Consider the following 16,592-nt stretch of genomic DNA (forward strand, 5'->3'; position numbering starts at 1 on the left):
CCCTCTCCCGTGTTTCCTGGCATTAATTACATGACATGCCTCCTTGTAGGGGTTCACAGATGTGCAGAAGTGTTCAGTTTGTAGCATCGGGATTTTCCTCGCTGGATACACAGAGGATTTGTGCCTCTTGTAGATGAAACGAGCGCGGCAGTGGTTTGGGATAACATAAATATACAGATTTTTACGTACCCCACATGTGGCCTCCAGATTCCGCTGCTTCAGATCATTCATCATGGTGTTTTGTCTTTTATAGCGGCAGGAAATGACATGATTATTCTCCCCCTTCTTTCTAGAATTCATCGTTATCCACAACGGAATCATCACAAACTATAAGGACCTGAAGAAGTTTTTGGTGAGTGACCCGCTGGATCCAAATATCCCTGGTGCTATACAATGTCCCATATTCATACACGCATGGCAGAAGTGCCCACCTTAAAGGGTTATTTCCATCAGCAGTGCACCGCTCCTCTTCCTCCTTGCTTGCTGGGGGGTGGTGCGATCCTGAATATTGACAGTTCAGACTAGCGGCATGCTTATGCTTGGTCCAAACTGTGCGCTCTCTTAACCTCTAGTGCAGGGACCCTGAAGATGGCCAGATCCAGTGATCTGTACAGATTCAGAACAGCACTTACAATCTCTATAGCAAAGAGCCTGCAAGCACTGCTCTCCTTGCCTAGGAAACGAACCACCTCTGATTAAAAGGTTATTGCAAGCACTTTGCAATTTTACCCATTTGTCAAGATGTGGCCACCCCTTTAAGTACATTAATTTCCTTTTTTTTTTAAATTTTAATATATTATTGGGCTGGTCAGTGGGCGTTTGGATCCAGAGACCCCATCGATCTGTCAAAACTCCTACTCTGAAGTGCACAGCTCACACATGAGTGCACGCACAGAACTGTGTATGGGTCTGTGCAAACCTTTTCTGTTCAGAGTGGTGTACGGACCCATAGACATGCCATTGGCACAGATGTGTGAATTGCTTCCTATTCTATTATGAGCACTCCCCACGTGGAAAAGAAGTATTAGTGGACACTCCTCATGTTTTCTCCATGTTGTGTTCATTGTATCGGCCGGGCCTATATGCAAAATATTCTTTTTTGCAGGAGAGCAAAGGCTACGAGTTTGAATCAGAGACTGACACAGAGACCATTGCCAAACTGGCCAAGTACATGTACGACAACCGGGAAAACGATGGCATCAGCTTTGCCACCCTAGTAGAGCGCGTCATCCAGCAGCTGGTGAGCTGAGTCCCCATCCTTTATTCACTTTATATTTTATTAACCATTGCTTTCAGTGTTATTCGTTTTTGTTTTTGTTCTAAAGCTGCCAAACACGTGCAATTAAAGTCAACCAAATTAGTCATTCTTTATATGTTTTGAGGGAGCGGACATGTTGGGTTTTAAAATGCTCAAAACTTGCTGCTGCCAGACCCCGTGGCTGGTGGATATCTTATCTGCATGCTTGACATCATTAGCATCATCTGATTAATGTAAAACCTGTATGACCACCATTGTGGCGCCAGTGGCGGAGAGATGTATGTATGTATGTATGTATGTATATATATATATATATATGACCAAAAGTTTGGATACACCTTCTCATTTAAAGATTTTTCTGTATTTTCATGACTTTGAAAATTGTACATTCACACTGAAGGCATCAAAACTATGAATTAACACATGTGGAATTATATACTTAACAAAAAAGTGTGAAACAACTGAAAATATGTCTTATATTCTAGGTTCTTCAAAGTAGCCACCTTTTGCTTTGATGACTGCTTTGCACACTCTTGGCATTCTCTTGATGAGCTTCAACATATTCATTCAATAAAAACTGAATTCAGACACTTTGATCTCTGGGTCTACATAGGTTCTGCCCGCTGTCCAACATGGCAAGTGCTACTATTTGTTAGCATTTACCATGTTGGACTGCAGCCAGCACCTATATAGTAATGTATGTATAACATATCATAGCATTTGCCATGTTGGACTGCGGCCACCTTCTATGTAGACTTGGAGATCATAGCAGTATATATGGATCTGTAACCGTGTGCCTCTCTTTATCTCACAGGAAGGTGCCTTCGCTCTTGTATTTAAGAGCGTGCACTACCCCGGCCAGGCTGTTGGGACCAGGTAACCTTTTTAATAAAGGATCTTTGAATAATAGGTTGTGTATGTCTGACGCTTGTCATTAATGCTGTGATTGCTTTCTAGGAGGGGTAGCCCTCTTCTGATGGGTGTACAGAGTGAACACAAGCTATCTACCGATCACATCCCCATCCTGTACCGCTCAGGTAATTATACATGGCTGACCAGTGCCAGGCTAGTCGGGGACCCATGCACGGCCTTGGCTTTACTCACTTCAGTCATGAACTCTGCGTCCTTGGCACTAACCACATGGGGCAGGAAGCTCGTGTATAGTCGCCGATGTCCGGATGGATATTTGGGAACATCTTGCTTTTTTTATGTAACTAGAAGACCTGCCTCCGGCTAAGCATATTCGATATTTCTTCCTATTGATGTATTGTATTGTGCTGGGCATAGTACGGAGGGCGGAGGAGGGGTTAACTGTATATTGTCCATATGAATTATTGCTATTGTTCACAATTGATTTTTCTATAAACTGCAATCCAGTTACAATCACCGTTGTAACGTGTAATATCAGCGGCCACTGTCAGTCTGCTTCTTTTCATGTGTTTAGATGGCTGTGCATACCCGGGTGCCCCTGGCTGACATATGCATTCCAGGCTGCTGCAATGCATAGTATGCCCATGTCTTTGATGTGTTGTCTGATTGGTGCTGTCGCATTTTTCATTGTCATTTTCAGTGTCCCAAAGCAACGATTATCCTCTAGAGGGACTGCCCATTGTAATGAATGCAGGTGCCCGTCTTACTAGCCTCGTATTACATTATATACCTTCTCTTAGAAAGGGACTATATTCATATTACTGGTTTCTGGTACTGTTCTCCATGGAGATCAATCTGTGTGCTATCCCCTAATAAACAATACCGAACAATCTAGCCCTCGTTGATTAAACTCTGCCTCTCCAAAGAAGAATCGGAGTGAGATCATTGCAGTTATTTCCTTCCGTTCTAGTTGTCGTCAGATGCAAACATCAGATCTGCCATGATGACGTCTAATGCCTTTAGCGGAGCACAATCCTATTTATGCTTGGTGCAATTCCCTTTTTTGAACACTAGGTGGTGCTATTTATCTATAAATTTAGTTTTATTATTAATTTGGTCAAACATTTTTGGAAATTCCTAGTGAGCATCAAAATTCCCCCCCAAACGCTGCCAATCCCAGTTTTTCCAAACTACTTAAAGAGAAATATCCCTCAAATTTTGCAAGCACCAGAAGAATTGAGCATTTCAGTGGATTTGGGTTACTAGGGCGAGATTTGGTGGCACACGGAGGTTACTTAGAGCAGTTAGGACACGTTACACCGTATAGATTTGTGGAAACCGTACCAGAACGAAAAAAAAAACAAAAACAAATGTTCCTTAACTTTTTCTATCCGTCTCGTGGCATGTAAAATCAGGTCATGTTATTTTTCTTCTTTATTGCTTAAGTTTCAGGGAATTTTGCATTCGCTAAATTAACGGAAGACCTATGTATGGGGAACTAATCATAATTCTGCGAACTACAAGCTTTATAACCTTCGCCATTTCTTATGTTGTGGAATTGGCTAGGCATTCACACTCGACTGCTTGGTGCCCAGCTGGTACATTGTGGGTATAGTATTATGTTTTCTTATGTGGGCCTTTAAAAAGTCTCAAATTCATCTACAGAATGATGTTCTTACATTGGCAAAATGGTATGGCGGATTCCTTATCTGAGAGCCTACTAGCCCAGAAACCGCCTCGACTGATCTACGAGTATAGGATCATTGCAGATCCACATGCCAAGGCCCGTGGTGTACCAGTCTTGGGTAGAAGCCTTTACCACCACATAACTTCAATGCTCGAATGCTTTCCATAACAAACTCTGCTTTTTTTTCCTGCTTCAGGCTGTATTTCCTCCAGTTGGGCTGAAATTTCAGACTAAGGACTCTTCTTGCCCTTCTCTTACTATCTCCATCTACAAACACTAACAGCAAAAAAAACTGTTATTTTCAATTTTAAAGGATTGGAAAAGAAAGGAGGCTGCTCCCTGACCCGAGTGGACAGCACGACCTGCCTGTTCCCTGTGGACGAGAAAGCTGTGGAATATTACTTTGCCTCAGATGCCAGGTTAGTGGGGGGGACATCAGATGCCATCACATTAGTCTGTATACCCGCTCCACCAGGTTTAAGCAGGTTACATTCTCCTGGCTTTCATCAAATTCACACATGATGCCAGATAGAGAAGTGTGATCTGCCAGTCTTCACTACACGTTTCCCTTGCTCCAGAGTCCAGTGATGGCAACTTTACACAACTCCATCTGACGCCTGACATTGTGCTTGGTGATGTAAGGCTGCATGCAGTTGCTCGGCCATGGAAACCCATGCTATGTGTACAGTCTTTGAGCTGATATTAATACCAGAGGAGGTTCGGCGTCTGCATTTATGGAGTCAGCAGAGCGTTGGTGACTTTTATCACTGTCTCTTAGCACTCTGACCCCGCTCTGAAACTTTATGTGGTCTGCACTTGATTGTTCAGTTCCTTCCATTTTTATTTAATACACGTCATAGGTGATGGTGGAATATTTAGGAGGGACGTAATTTCATAATCTGACTTGATGTCCAGTTGCTGAGCTGCGCTGGTATAGGTGAGTTCTTTAGAATGAGCCTCTCTGTCCCCATGTTAGTAACAACAGACGCCATGGCGGGGGCCTGGATTTATACTCCTGTGAGAAAGCTGAATACAGTGATTGACGTGTGTTCCAATACTTTTTGTATGTATAGTAGATCTGCCCATTCCGAGATTCAAAAGCCCTCCCCATAATCCCATACCAGAAGCACGTGCATCCTCAGATGTAGATGTGATGCTCTTTGGGGATCCCTGATTGCAAAGTTTGATGTTTAGATTGGGCCCTCCTGACATCTCCAATAACGTGAGGCATGATAAAACCATACGATGCTTTGTATTGCAGTGCTGTCATTGAACACACCAACCGGGTCATCTACCTGGAAGACGACGATGTGGCTGCTGTCGTGGATGGACGTCTCTCTATCCACCGCATTAAGAGAAGTGCCGGAGATCATCCAGCACGTGCCATTCAGACTCTGCAGATGGAGCTGCAGCAGATCATGAAGGGTAAGTGTCAGGCTGCTGCTGCTTGGGTGAAGGTCTAAGGGTCTTCTACATATCTTAGATTTTGCGCTGCATTTACAAAGGTTAAAGGGTTTGTTTAAATTTTTCATGAAAGTCTGTAGTCACTCTGTGACTGCAGACTTGTACATCCTCAGATTGTGCGCACTGTACGCTGTGAGGATTCACTGGTGCTGGCTGCAAGACCATGCGGTCATGTGACCGCAAAGGAGTAATATGCATACTCCCGGCCACATTCCGACTAGACCTGCGCAGCCTCTTTCAATTCCCTTGTAATGAACGAGGCTGTGCACGTCTAGTTGGAGTGTGTCCGGGAGTATGCACATTCCATACTTGTGGTAACATAACTGCACAGTCTCTCTACTGGCAACGGTGAATCTTAACAGAGCTCCCTGAACGTGATATGAGGATTCACAAGTCTGCAGTCACATAGAGTGGAAAAACTGTGACTACCCCTTTAAAGAGGATCTGGAGCATCATTCCTTACACTGCATTGCCCTATTCCTCCCATTCCTTCTAGAAATGTATGAATAAATTGACAAGTGAATGTTACCATTCCACTTGTAAAAGGGGTGTCTCTCTGTCCAATCTGCGCAGCGAGTGTGAGGTATAATGCTGTGTGCCCACGATGCGTTTTTTCGCAGCGGCAAAAATGCTGCGGAAACGCTTAAACGCATGGTAGAAGGCCTGCCATGTTCCCCAATGATAACCCGCAGCGGAAATTTCTGCAGCATGCGGAATATCATTGCAGAAAAAAACGCAGCACTAGCAATTATTTTGTGGAAGCGATACGTTTTCGCCGCCATTGACTTGCATTGGAACGCATGGATTACGCATCACTGTATATGTAGATGCGCATTCCATGCGTTTCAATGTGCGGATGGTACCCGGGTGTAGAGGAGAGGAGACTCTCCTCCGGGACAAAAAAAAAAACCCACAAAGATGCTGAAGAATGATTCCATTTCCTATATCTCTAAAATAGACATCTCGGGAGGAGACAGATTCTTTAAAGGTTAACAAAACATGAACTATTAGATGCTACATCAGACTTGTCCGATGACTTAATTATAAGGCGAAAAGGTTGTATAGAGATGAGTCCCTATCCAAAGGGGTGTTCCTTAAAGGGAACCATTGTAGTCTGCAGGGGAGGGTCTGAAAGGGTGCGGTAGTGAGAGGCAAGAATGAGGTGCAGCACAATGGGGTGTGATGTCAAAGGCTATAAGATGAGAGAATAGCCCTGATTACTTAGTGTGTGGCAGACGTGCAAGTGTCAGACCATAAATCTGAAGTGATTTATAACTTTGCAGGTGCGTGCAGGATGGATGGTAGTTGCAGCACTTAAGATGGAACGAGAAGCATTAGAAGGAGCGATGTTTGCAGGATAATGACAATTAACGGATTACATTTTCTTGTTTGATTTACAGGCAACTTCAGCTCCTTCATGCAGAAAGAAATCTTTGAGCAGCCGGAGTCGGTGGTCAACACCATGAGAGGACGAGTGAACTTTGATGACCTAACAGGTAAAACCAGCTGACTGTCTTCATATAGAGTTATTCTCATTATATGAATTTTTTTTACTTGGACAGTATGAAAATAAGCAAGTTTGCAATTGACTTGCCTTTTCTATGTTGTCATTCTCCTGCAATGAGAGCTTTTATCTTAGATAGTGAGCAGTAGTTACATTTTAGGAGAGGAGTTAACTCCTTACATTCCAGTCAGCTCTCTCCAGCCCATTGTTTGTTTTTTTTCTTTATTAATTATGATTATTTTGTTTTTTATAATTACAATAGATTTAGAATTTATAATTTATTTCATTTTTTTTTTCCAATACAACAGTTAACTGCTCGTCTCGCTCCTTATCAGCTTCTGACCAAGCTGCTATCAGTCCTGCATTATTAAAGCTGCTATTATCAGTCCTGCATTATTACAATCCCTCACCCCAGTAGTTTCCAGAACAGTTCTCCTTATCATGGCTCTCCTTTTCCCCAGCCTTGTGCTTGTTCAAATGCAATGTTATCTCTGTATGTAATATAGTGATAACGGTGTAAAAAGCAGAACATTGACGGGAAGGAAACTCACCAGAACTGTCACTCAAGAAGTGGTGACCTCCTGACTTTATGACAGATTGGCTATCTGTATCTCTGGGTGCTACACCCCGTTAGAAACCCATGTACAATGATAACTCTGTTTTTACAGTGAATTTGGGAGGTTTGAAGGATCACCTTAAAGAAATCCAGAGATGCCGGCGACTCATCCTCATCGCTTGTGGGACAAGTTACCATGCTGGAGTGGCTGTGAGTATTATGTCATTTATGACTTATAGGATAAACCTTGTTGTAAATCATTTTGTATTATTTTAAATAATATTTAAATGTGATTTATTCTAAAAGTCTTAATGTGAATTAGAATTCCTCTTGGCAGCGGTGCAGCGTGTACCATTGGAGCCATGAACGGCCCTAATAATTTACTCCGCTTTGCACAGTTATTCTAATACATGCACAGGATGCAAACAAAATATTTGCTCTCTGCCTGTTCCATACCAGTAAACCTGCCACATAGTAGTTATTGTTTTGTGCCTTTTATGCATTGTAGGATTGTGCCGCACAAGAAAACCACATGTGTTTTACAGGAAATTGCAGCACGTACAGGTGAAGCATGTGGGTTGTCATGTGCATCATCTGTAAAATGCTTAACATCCTACAACCTAAGTGTGCACAGTCCTTACACCTGAATGCACTTACAGAGGCTTGTACCCCCCCCCCCCCCCTTTTGTGGTTATGGGGTATTCAGGCTCCCCCTGCTTAGTTAGATGACCACTGTTTAAGGGTACAGATTTGAAGCTTAGCTTATGCCTTGCCATTATAGTTACAGCACTTTTACTTGCCAGAGACATAATAGTTTCATAATGGCGCTTTTTTTTTTTTCGGTTGAAGTTAGGCTATAGGATGAACTCGTTAGATATAAAATTTAATATGTTGCTCTAGAGTAAGTCAAAAACCCCTGCATCAGATGCTAAATGCCCCATATTAGAGGAAAAATTCATTCCTGACTCCATACGGAAATCAGACTAGTTCCCTGGATCAAGGACTCCTCATAGAATCTAATGCCCATAATCTGTAATATTATATCTTTCAAGAAAGGCATCCAGATTCTCCTTTGAGGTTTTGTAGTGAATCAACCATTAGAACATCATGCGGCAGAGTTCCATAGTCTCACCGCTCTTACAGTACAGAATCTACATCTGTGATTATAATGAAATCCTTCTTTCCTCTAGACATAGAGGATGTCCTTTTGTCCCCGTCACAGGCCTATTTTCTCGTCATAGGCCTCTTTTAATGCATCCCATTATTTTATTTGCCTTGGCAGCTAGGGCTGTGGAGTCTGTAAGCCAAACCACCAACTCTGACTCCTCAATTTCTCTGACTCCGACTCCACAGCTCTGCCTCTCTACTGAGCGTGTACATAAAGTGCAGCTGATTCATCTCCACTAAAAGCCAAGATCCTTAGATCAGGAATAGGACAGACATTTAGAGGACATTTCATAACTTTCCCAAATTCTTATGAAAACATTTACAGCACATCCTGCACTGTACTACTGTACCCAATTTATTATATAGTAAAGTTGTTTGCTGTCCACCCATACTCCCAAGTCTTTTTCAGTGACCATTTTTACCCAGTATTTTACAATTTAGTACATAATTATACATTTTATTTCCTCTGCACAAGTGCATGACCTTACATTTATCTACATTAAACTTAAATTGCCATTTTCCCGTCCAAGCCTTCAGCTTACATAAATCCCTCTGTAATATTAAATTATCCTCTGTGTTGATTAACCTGCAGCGTTTAGTATCATCTGCAAAGATTGAAATTCTAAATATGTTAAAAAGAAGAGGGCCCATTACTGACCCCTGTGGTATCAAATTGTTAATTAAAAAGGATTTCCCATTAATGACATGGTGATAAAAGGCTGATTGCTGGGGATACACACTGCTGGGACTTCCACCGATCCCTATAAAAGGGGTGTCTTGCAGTTGGGACTGAATGGCGTGGCGAGATTTTGCATTCATGCTTCCTCTACAGTCATTGTTTTTAGTGAATCATGATGGTTGGCCCTCAGACAACAGAAATTTCTTAGCCATCCTGCGGATGGGTGATAAATATCCATTGTGGTAGAGGCCCCCTTTAGGATATAAAAGCTGAGCTCTAATGTTGGATGTTAAGAAGGGATGTACAGCTAAATAATTAAAAAAAAAAAAAAAAAAAAAATGTATATTAAAATACTGGTGGTAGGACAAGGACTTCTCTTCATGTCCACGGATTAATGCATAGGAAAAGGGGTTAATCTTCTTTTGGTTTGCTGAAAATATTTTGTATTGGCAACTAGTTGAATTTTGCGGTCTGTTTCCACCCTGTGCTAATTCTTTCAATTCAGCGCTCTGTAATGGGAATGTGTTTGTCTCATATTGTGTACAGCATTTACTGTCTATATACTGCATGTTAAGATTACCCCCCTCTCCTCTAGATTTCTGTGTGCAAATAACACATTACCTTTAATGGAAAGTTTATTAGAAATTGACCTAATGTTTATATCAGTGTTTGTGTTAAATGTATTTTACAATTATTTAGTTTTCCATATTGCAATGTTTAGTAAAAAAAATACGAAGCATAGATATTGCACTTCTCACACTGGCCACTAGGGCTTTTTAGACACTTAATTTCCTTTTTCAGTATTACTGATACGATTGTGATATGAAAAAAAAAATTTAAATAAATAAAAACATTGCCAACATTAAAAAAAAAATAAAAATACATGTAACACCAAACAGTAATTTAAACAATAGGTCATTTTACTGGCAACACATTCCTTCAGAAGGGCTCGTCGCGACGACCGGGTATTATTTCATCTGAGAGAATCAGGCCAATTATGCAAGTTACACTCTGATCAAACACTGATCAGAGTATGATCTGATCTGTTTGATGAGAAGATGGAAAACGAAAATTCTCCATCTTCCCTATTGTCAGTACGCGAAAATTGGACGGCACTCAGTTGTCATCCAAGTGCATTCTGATTGTTTCCCGCCCACTCATTGACTTGCATGGCCGAGTGCCATCCGAATATCAGATCAAACTCTGACATGCAGTGACTTTATTTCCTTGGACAGGCTCGGTCCAAGGAAAAAAAATCGAGACCAAAAACCAAACTGACAGATGCACGGCTCCGTAGACTAACATTGGTCCAGGTGCGTTCTGATGTTTTGTCTCGGACTGATAACACTGTCGTCTGCACTTGCCCGACGGCTGGCACTTTATACACCAGGCTTAGTGACGAGAACGCCGGTGTAAGTTGTGCCCAATTAATTGAGCGGTTTGCACCTCTTAAATGAATTTGGCACATTTTTCAATCGTGTGTCATCGCCAGAAAATGTAAGCCATTTCTACTGTAATATTTGCCACTTTTATGATTAATTTATCGGCCACTCTTGGCTATACTCGATCCCACCGAAGCTGTGCCCACCTTTCAAACAGTTGGCTAAGCTGGCCAGGATTGGCGTTAAAAACCCCCAAGTTGCTAAATTTTTGCACAGAAAATCTGACCTTTTTAAAGTATGAACGATGTGACTTGTGACCAGCAGAAATCCTCAGCAGAGACTGATTTGGGTCGGTCATTTTTGATTGTATGAATAATTTTGCATGCTGAGGTATTCTTGTTGTCCCTAGTGATGGACCCACACGGGCTTGAACTTGGTATGGCCATGATGCTGCTGGAAGCCATGCAGACATGCAGCATAAACGTACAGCCATTAACAAGGAAAGGGGTTTTGGCTGCCATCATTTGTAAACCACATCAGTCTACGTGTTGGTGCAATTTTCGGCTACATCATGGGCATAAATCAGTTGTGATATGGCCTCAAAGTGTGAACTTAACCTTTTAATAGTACAGAGTACGTCAGAGCCAAAATGGTAAATGCAGCACGGGGCCGCGGGGTAGATTCTAGGATCCGTTTACAAGCCCATAGAGAATAGTCCTGGCTGACTGACCATCTCCTCTTCCCACAGACTCGCCAGATCTTAGAAGAGCTGACCGAACTGCCCGTCATGGTGGAGCTGGCCAGTGACTTTCTGGACAGGAACACCCCAGTGTTCAGAGACGATGTGTGCTTTTTTATTAGCCAGTCAGGTAAGTGGATCACTTATTGGTTACTCTTTTATATTTTCCTATTTTTATTTGCTGATCTGAATGTCGTGCATTGGAAAATGTCACTGCACTGATGGGCAGATATTCTATTTAGGAGGCTAGAGAAAAAGGGTGACAACCATAATGGCCACCACATAGGTCGGGGTCCTTAGTTGACCCGTAGCCTCTTGAGATATAGATAGATAATATATTGTATGATTTTTTTTTTTTTTTTTCCTTTTGTGCTTTTACAACCTACTGTTCTTCTTCAGGAGAGACTGCAGACACATTACTTGCTCTGCGTTACTGCAAAGAGCGTGGCGCCCTGACTGTAGGCATTACAAACACTGTTGGCAGTTCCATCTCACGGGAGACCGATTGTGGGGTTCACATTAATGCTGGACCTGAGATCGGTGTGGCCAGCACAAAGGTGAGCACTGACCCGTAGATTATCTTTGGGGGGGCTATGGTCCCATCTTGATGCATGCGTGAATAATCTCTCTGCACAGTCTCTCGTTCTGCTGGCTGTGTTGATGTGCACAGTATGCTGTGTATAGTCCTACATGCAATGGGATGGGTTTTATAACCGGTGTATCAGTTTTCATGTATAGTAAAGCCAGTTCTTTCTCTTTTTAGGCTTATACTAGTCAGTTTGTGGCACTCGTCATGTTTGCACTCTTGGTTTGTGATGACCGCATATCTATGCAGGACAGACGTAAGCAGATTATGCAGGGTCTGAAGATTTTACCAGGTAAGTTAGACCCTTGTCTACACCAGACATTGTGGGACGACCCGGGTGATGATCCTGAACCGCTTTGACTGCTTTCCTGGACTAATCTCCTCTTTCTCTTGCTCAGATAACATTAAAGAAGTCCTGAGCCTTGATGACGAGATCCAGAAGCTGGCGGCCGAGCTGTACCAGCAGAAGTCTGTCCTCATTATGGGTCGCGGATATCACTATGCAACCTGCTTGGAAGGAGCCCTGGTAGGTGGAGATGTTACACCTGATTGGGCGCATTAAAGTGGTGCTTTTTTATTTAAATGCATGCATTTGGGACTAAAACTTTTTTTGCAATTGGGTTTCATTGAAAATTTTGCACCGTTTAGCTTTTATAGGTGCTCTCCTTGAAAATAATTTTTTTTTATGTGGACTGTGCTCTCAAATCAGCTGACAGGAGCTCAGAAATGATAAAAAAAAAAAGATAAATGTTACAAACTTTCCCATTAGACCATCAGAACGAATATGGTGATGGATTCTCAGGTAATTCTTTCTGCAGCCAGCAACACTGTGTAAGGCCTCCTTCACATGTCCGTGTTTCCAGTACATGTGGTATCAGGTTTTTTATCACGTACCCATTATAATTTATGTTGCTATGCAAATGTCCGTGTTTTTACACCTGGAGACATGTCCGTTGTTTTTTTCCGGAAGCACGAATCACAAGGGCCAATACAAGCCTATGGGTCCGTGCAAAACACATTCAGCACATGGAGGGCATCCGTGCGCCATCTGTGTTTTAACATTGCAAAGTATAGGAGAACCTTTGTAATTTCTTTCTTCATCCATACCTGGAAAAACACTGATGGTAAAAAATAGATGACAAACTGATCCAATATACTGATGACACAGTACCATTTTTTTCTTGTTATGTGTTTAAACCCAGACGTGTGAACGAGGCCTAACACAGAGGCTAGAGAAGGCAAATGGTGCAACATTTCTAATGAAGCCTAACTACAAAAATGTAATTTTTAGTTCCGAAATACTAAAAGGTGGATGACCCCTTTATTGGAAATGATCCTACAACACTGGATCACTATAAAGAAATGACTTTCTTGCATACAGCTGCTGAATTGCACTATGCATTGTGTGGATAGTCCAGTGTTACTATATTTACCAGTTTCTAGGAGTCTTTAGGATCCAAGAGCTTTTGCCTTCTTCTGTGAATCCCTTTAAGTAAAATGCCCCTTTGCAACAATCCTTTTAGACCTCCTTCATAATAAGAGGGTGGCATACTACCCGACTATTGTGCTGTTCTTATCCCCCTGCGTTATTCGCTCATTTGTACCCCGAGCCTTTCAATGGCTGTCTATTAGACTGCATACAAGGTTATGTAATAAATTTGTTTTTGTTTTTTTTTCCCCTGCAGAAAATTAAGGAAATCACGTACATGCATTCAGAAGGTATCCTGGCCGGAGAGCTGAAGCATGGGCCGCTGGCTCTGGTTGACAAACTTATGCCAGTTATAATGATCATCATGCGAGATCACGCCTACACCAAGTGCCAAAATGCACTGCAGCAAGTGGTGGCAAGACAGGTAGATCCAAAGCCAAAAACGGTCAAAATCATCTGTGTATTAAATGTACGGTTTTACATGATTGTCCCATCCTTCCATCCAGGGTCGGCCAGTAGTGATCTGTGATAAGGAGGATACAGAAACCATTAACACAATCAAGCGCACAATAAAGGTGCCGCACACAGTGGACTGTCTTCAAGGAGTCCTTAGTGTGATCCCCTTGCAGCTCCTTGCCTTCCATCTTGCTGTGCTCAGAGGATACGATGTGAGTTACTTTTTTTTTTTTTTTTCTGCATTGTTAAGACACAAATGTATAGATGTGTTCTGAGATATCAATGTTATAAAGTCGGTACCATTATTAATCTATTACAACCCCTCGCTCTCTTCCTGTAGGTGGATTGTCCTAGAAACTTGGCCAAGTCTGTGACCGTAGAATAATCTGCAGCAGTCGCAACAGAAGACACTATATTTCTAAAAAAAAAAATAAATTTATTTTACTTTTTTTTTTTTTTTTTTTTAATCCTAATTTTTACTTTTATATTTATGTTTCCGTGTTTTTTATTTTTGCAGTTTTCTCGCTGCACCTTGTAAGTGGCACGGGGCAGAATATTGTAGAACCGTAGTTTGTAGTGTGATCACGACCCGTAGAGTAGTCATTCCCTAAAGCTGCAGTAACCGGGACAGAGGTCTAGTGATTTGGAGCGACTCCTGTCATGCACTTTATAACTCTGTCTGTTTACTCTATGGCCACCCCAACGTAGACATGGCCCATCCGCTTGTACAGATGTGCCAAGAGTCTATGTCCTGTCCTTGCACGCAGCCAGGATCCTTATTCCTCTGTAAGTTCCTGACTGTGAACTTTCGTAAGACGCGGTCACACAAGCACAAGTGGTTCCATCACACACCTGGCGTCAGGTCAAGTATGGAAGAACGTGGGAGCAACCTGTGCACCAGGAGCCACGTGTCTTCTATTACTGGAAGATGGTGACTGATTCCAGTATATTCGGTGATTTACAGAAGAAATCTCCCCTCTCCTGATATTCCAGGAGGCCAGGGCTGCACATTCCACATTGGTGCAGACAATCAGTCTGGTTCATATTCCTGCCTTATTGATGATGTTGATTATTTTATATTTTTATGCATTTTTGTTTTGCCTTTGTCCTTGGTGGGCGGTTTTGTGGCCTCCTCCAAAGGCTTTCTCAGTCTTGCTGGAAAGACTGCAATCCCACCTGCTGCTTTACTTCCCGGTGACCTAGTAGGTGACATGGGATATACATTCTTGATTAATGGTTTTTCTATACCTTTGTTGGTACTGGACTTCCTTTACATTTTAGCAAATAATGAAATGACCGCTCTCCTCGTGTGCGGGGGGGGGTGTCTAATTCTCTGGTTCGCTCACAATTGGCGTTTTATCTTCAACTATTTATATACATATATATTATATAAACTACCTTTTTAGACCTTAAATTTACATTGCATTAAAGGGGTTGTCTGGGCATCTAAGACTGGTGATCTGTCCATACAATAAGTCATCAATATCTGATCAATGGGGGTCCAGCACCCCCACCATGAGCTGTTATTAGCTCTGCAGGCGGCCGGATGTGAACATTTTCTGAATATGGAACAGCACGACTGTGTAGTGTCCATGGCTGGTGCTGCGGAACAGCTATGAACAGCACGACTGTGTAATGTCCATGGCCGGTGCTGCGGATCAGCTTTTATTTCTTGCTGGGTCATCAATATTCCATGGCCAGACAACCCCTTTAAGGGCTTGTGCTTGAACCACCACAGACATCTAGAATAAAGGAACTGTGAAATTGTCCTTTCTGACAGCCGTTTAAGGTGTCATTCAGAAGCCATCTTTAAGGGTGCGATCGGGCACCCAATGTTTGCCAATGCTGCATCTGGCAAAGGCTTAATTCTGTAAAGTGCGCACATTTCTCACATGTGATGTCTCTATGCCTTTCTATGGCACATTAAAAGGGGCTTTACAGATAGGAAATAGGGGTCTATTTTTTTTTTTTTTTTTTTTTTTTAAATTTGCAAACAGTGCCACTGTTGTATAATGGCTCGGTCTGGTATTGCGGCTCAGCTCAATTCAAATGAATGAGGCAGAGTTGCAACATTTGACGCAGCTCAAAAAAAAAAAGCGCAGACCCTTTTTTTTTTCCCATCCCAAAGCCGTTCCTTTTTTCATGCACCTTCACAACCATCTACAGGCAGACTCCCTAAGATATGAAATGAAGGCTTTTTGAGACCTACACATGCACTACTAGAGATAAAAATATATAGGAAAGACAATGTGACCTTTTTTTATGTTTTTCTCACGTCCCTTATTTTTTTCTTTTATCTGTTTTGTATTGGAAATATGATGTTGGTACTTTCATGTTTAATGTGTGTTGTCTATTTTATGTTCTATTTTAACTGGAAAGAAATGTAAAAGTTTCCATTAGATGGAAAAATGCTGTTCTCGTCAAAAGTTTACAAAGGACCAAAGATGCGTACAGTGCTTGTAAAAACACTTGGATTCTGTGAAACAATAAACATTTGGACATGTACATGCATTTACCTATCCTTTAGTCTTGTGCGTTCTTTATTAATGAAGGAATCGGAGCAGAAGTATTTGTGACACAAGTTGATTTATTGTATCCTCCAGTAACCTGACTATATTCAGGAATGTTACACTGCAATCCCAGCTGACAGTCTGTAGGTGGCACCGTTGCTATTTCAGTTATACAGCGATTTGGGACATATTTATCTTAGTAAATCTCCCCCAGAGTTGGCAACAAGTTACACATTGCATCATATTGCACGTGTAATGAGGGCCTAAATTTGCCTTGCACACAATAATAAAATCCTCTGCTTCAA

General features: G+C 41.9%; 1 protein-coding gene across 2 annotated transcripts in view; it reads left to right on the forward strand.

The window, feature by feature from the left end:
* The window catches only part of GFPT1 (glutamine--fructose-6-phosphate transaminase 1), a 38,143-nt gene extending 21,851 nt beyond the window's left edge, over nucleotides 1-16,292 (forward strand). Inside the window, exons 5-20 of one of the 2 annotated variants that reach the window (XM_073653632.1) lie at nucleotides 294-352; nucleotides 1,106-1,240; nucleotides 2,073-2,134; nucleotides 2,216-2,295; nucleotides 2,829-2,882; nucleotides 4,129-4,234; nucleotides 5,077-5,240; nucleotides 6,680-6,775; nucleotides 7,452-7,549; nucleotides 11,316-11,436; nucleotides 11,706-11,863; nucleotides 12,070-12,184; nucleotides 12,291-12,418; nucleotides 13,578-13,745; nucleotides 13,828-13,989; nucleotides 14,118-16,292. In XM_073653632.1, the coding sequence (XP_073509733.1) occupies nucleotides 294-352; nucleotides 1,106-1,240; nucleotides 2,073-2,134; nucleotides 2,216-2,295; nucleotides 2,829-2,882; nucleotides 4,129-4,234; nucleotides 5,077-5,240; nucleotides 6,680-6,775; nucleotides 7,452-7,549; nucleotides 11,316-11,436; nucleotides 11,706-11,863; nucleotides 12,070-12,184; nucleotides 12,291-12,418; nucleotides 13,578-13,745; nucleotides 13,828-13,989; nucleotides 14,118-14,162 (1,751 nt within the window). In that variant the 3' untranslated portion in view covers nucleotides 14,163-16,292. The remainder of the gene's footprint in view (nucleotides 1-293; nucleotides 353-1,105; nucleotides 1,241-2,072; nucleotides 2,135-2,215; nucleotides 2,296-2,828; nucleotides 2,883-4,128; nucleotides 4,235-5,076; nucleotides 5,241-6,679; nucleotides 6,776-7,451; nucleotides 7,550-11,315; nucleotides 11,437-11,705; nucleotides 11,864-12,069; nucleotides 12,185-12,290; nucleotides 12,419-13,577; nucleotides 13,746-13,827; nucleotides 13,990-14,117) is intronic. The other variant, XM_073653633.1, reaches the window with a different exon arrangement.
* The last annotated feature ends 300 nt before the right edge of the window (nucleotides 16,293-16,592 follow it).

This window comes from Phyllobates terribilis, unplaced genomic scaffold (genome assembly GCF_046119375.1).
Source record: "Phyllobates terribilis strain yellow unplaced genomic scaffold, ASM4611937v1 Scaffold_11__3_contigs__length_659146591, whole genome shotgun sequence".
Classification (NCBI taxonomy): Eukaryota; Metazoa; Chordata; class Amphibia; order Anura; family Dendrobatidae; genus Phyllobates; species Phyllobates terribilis.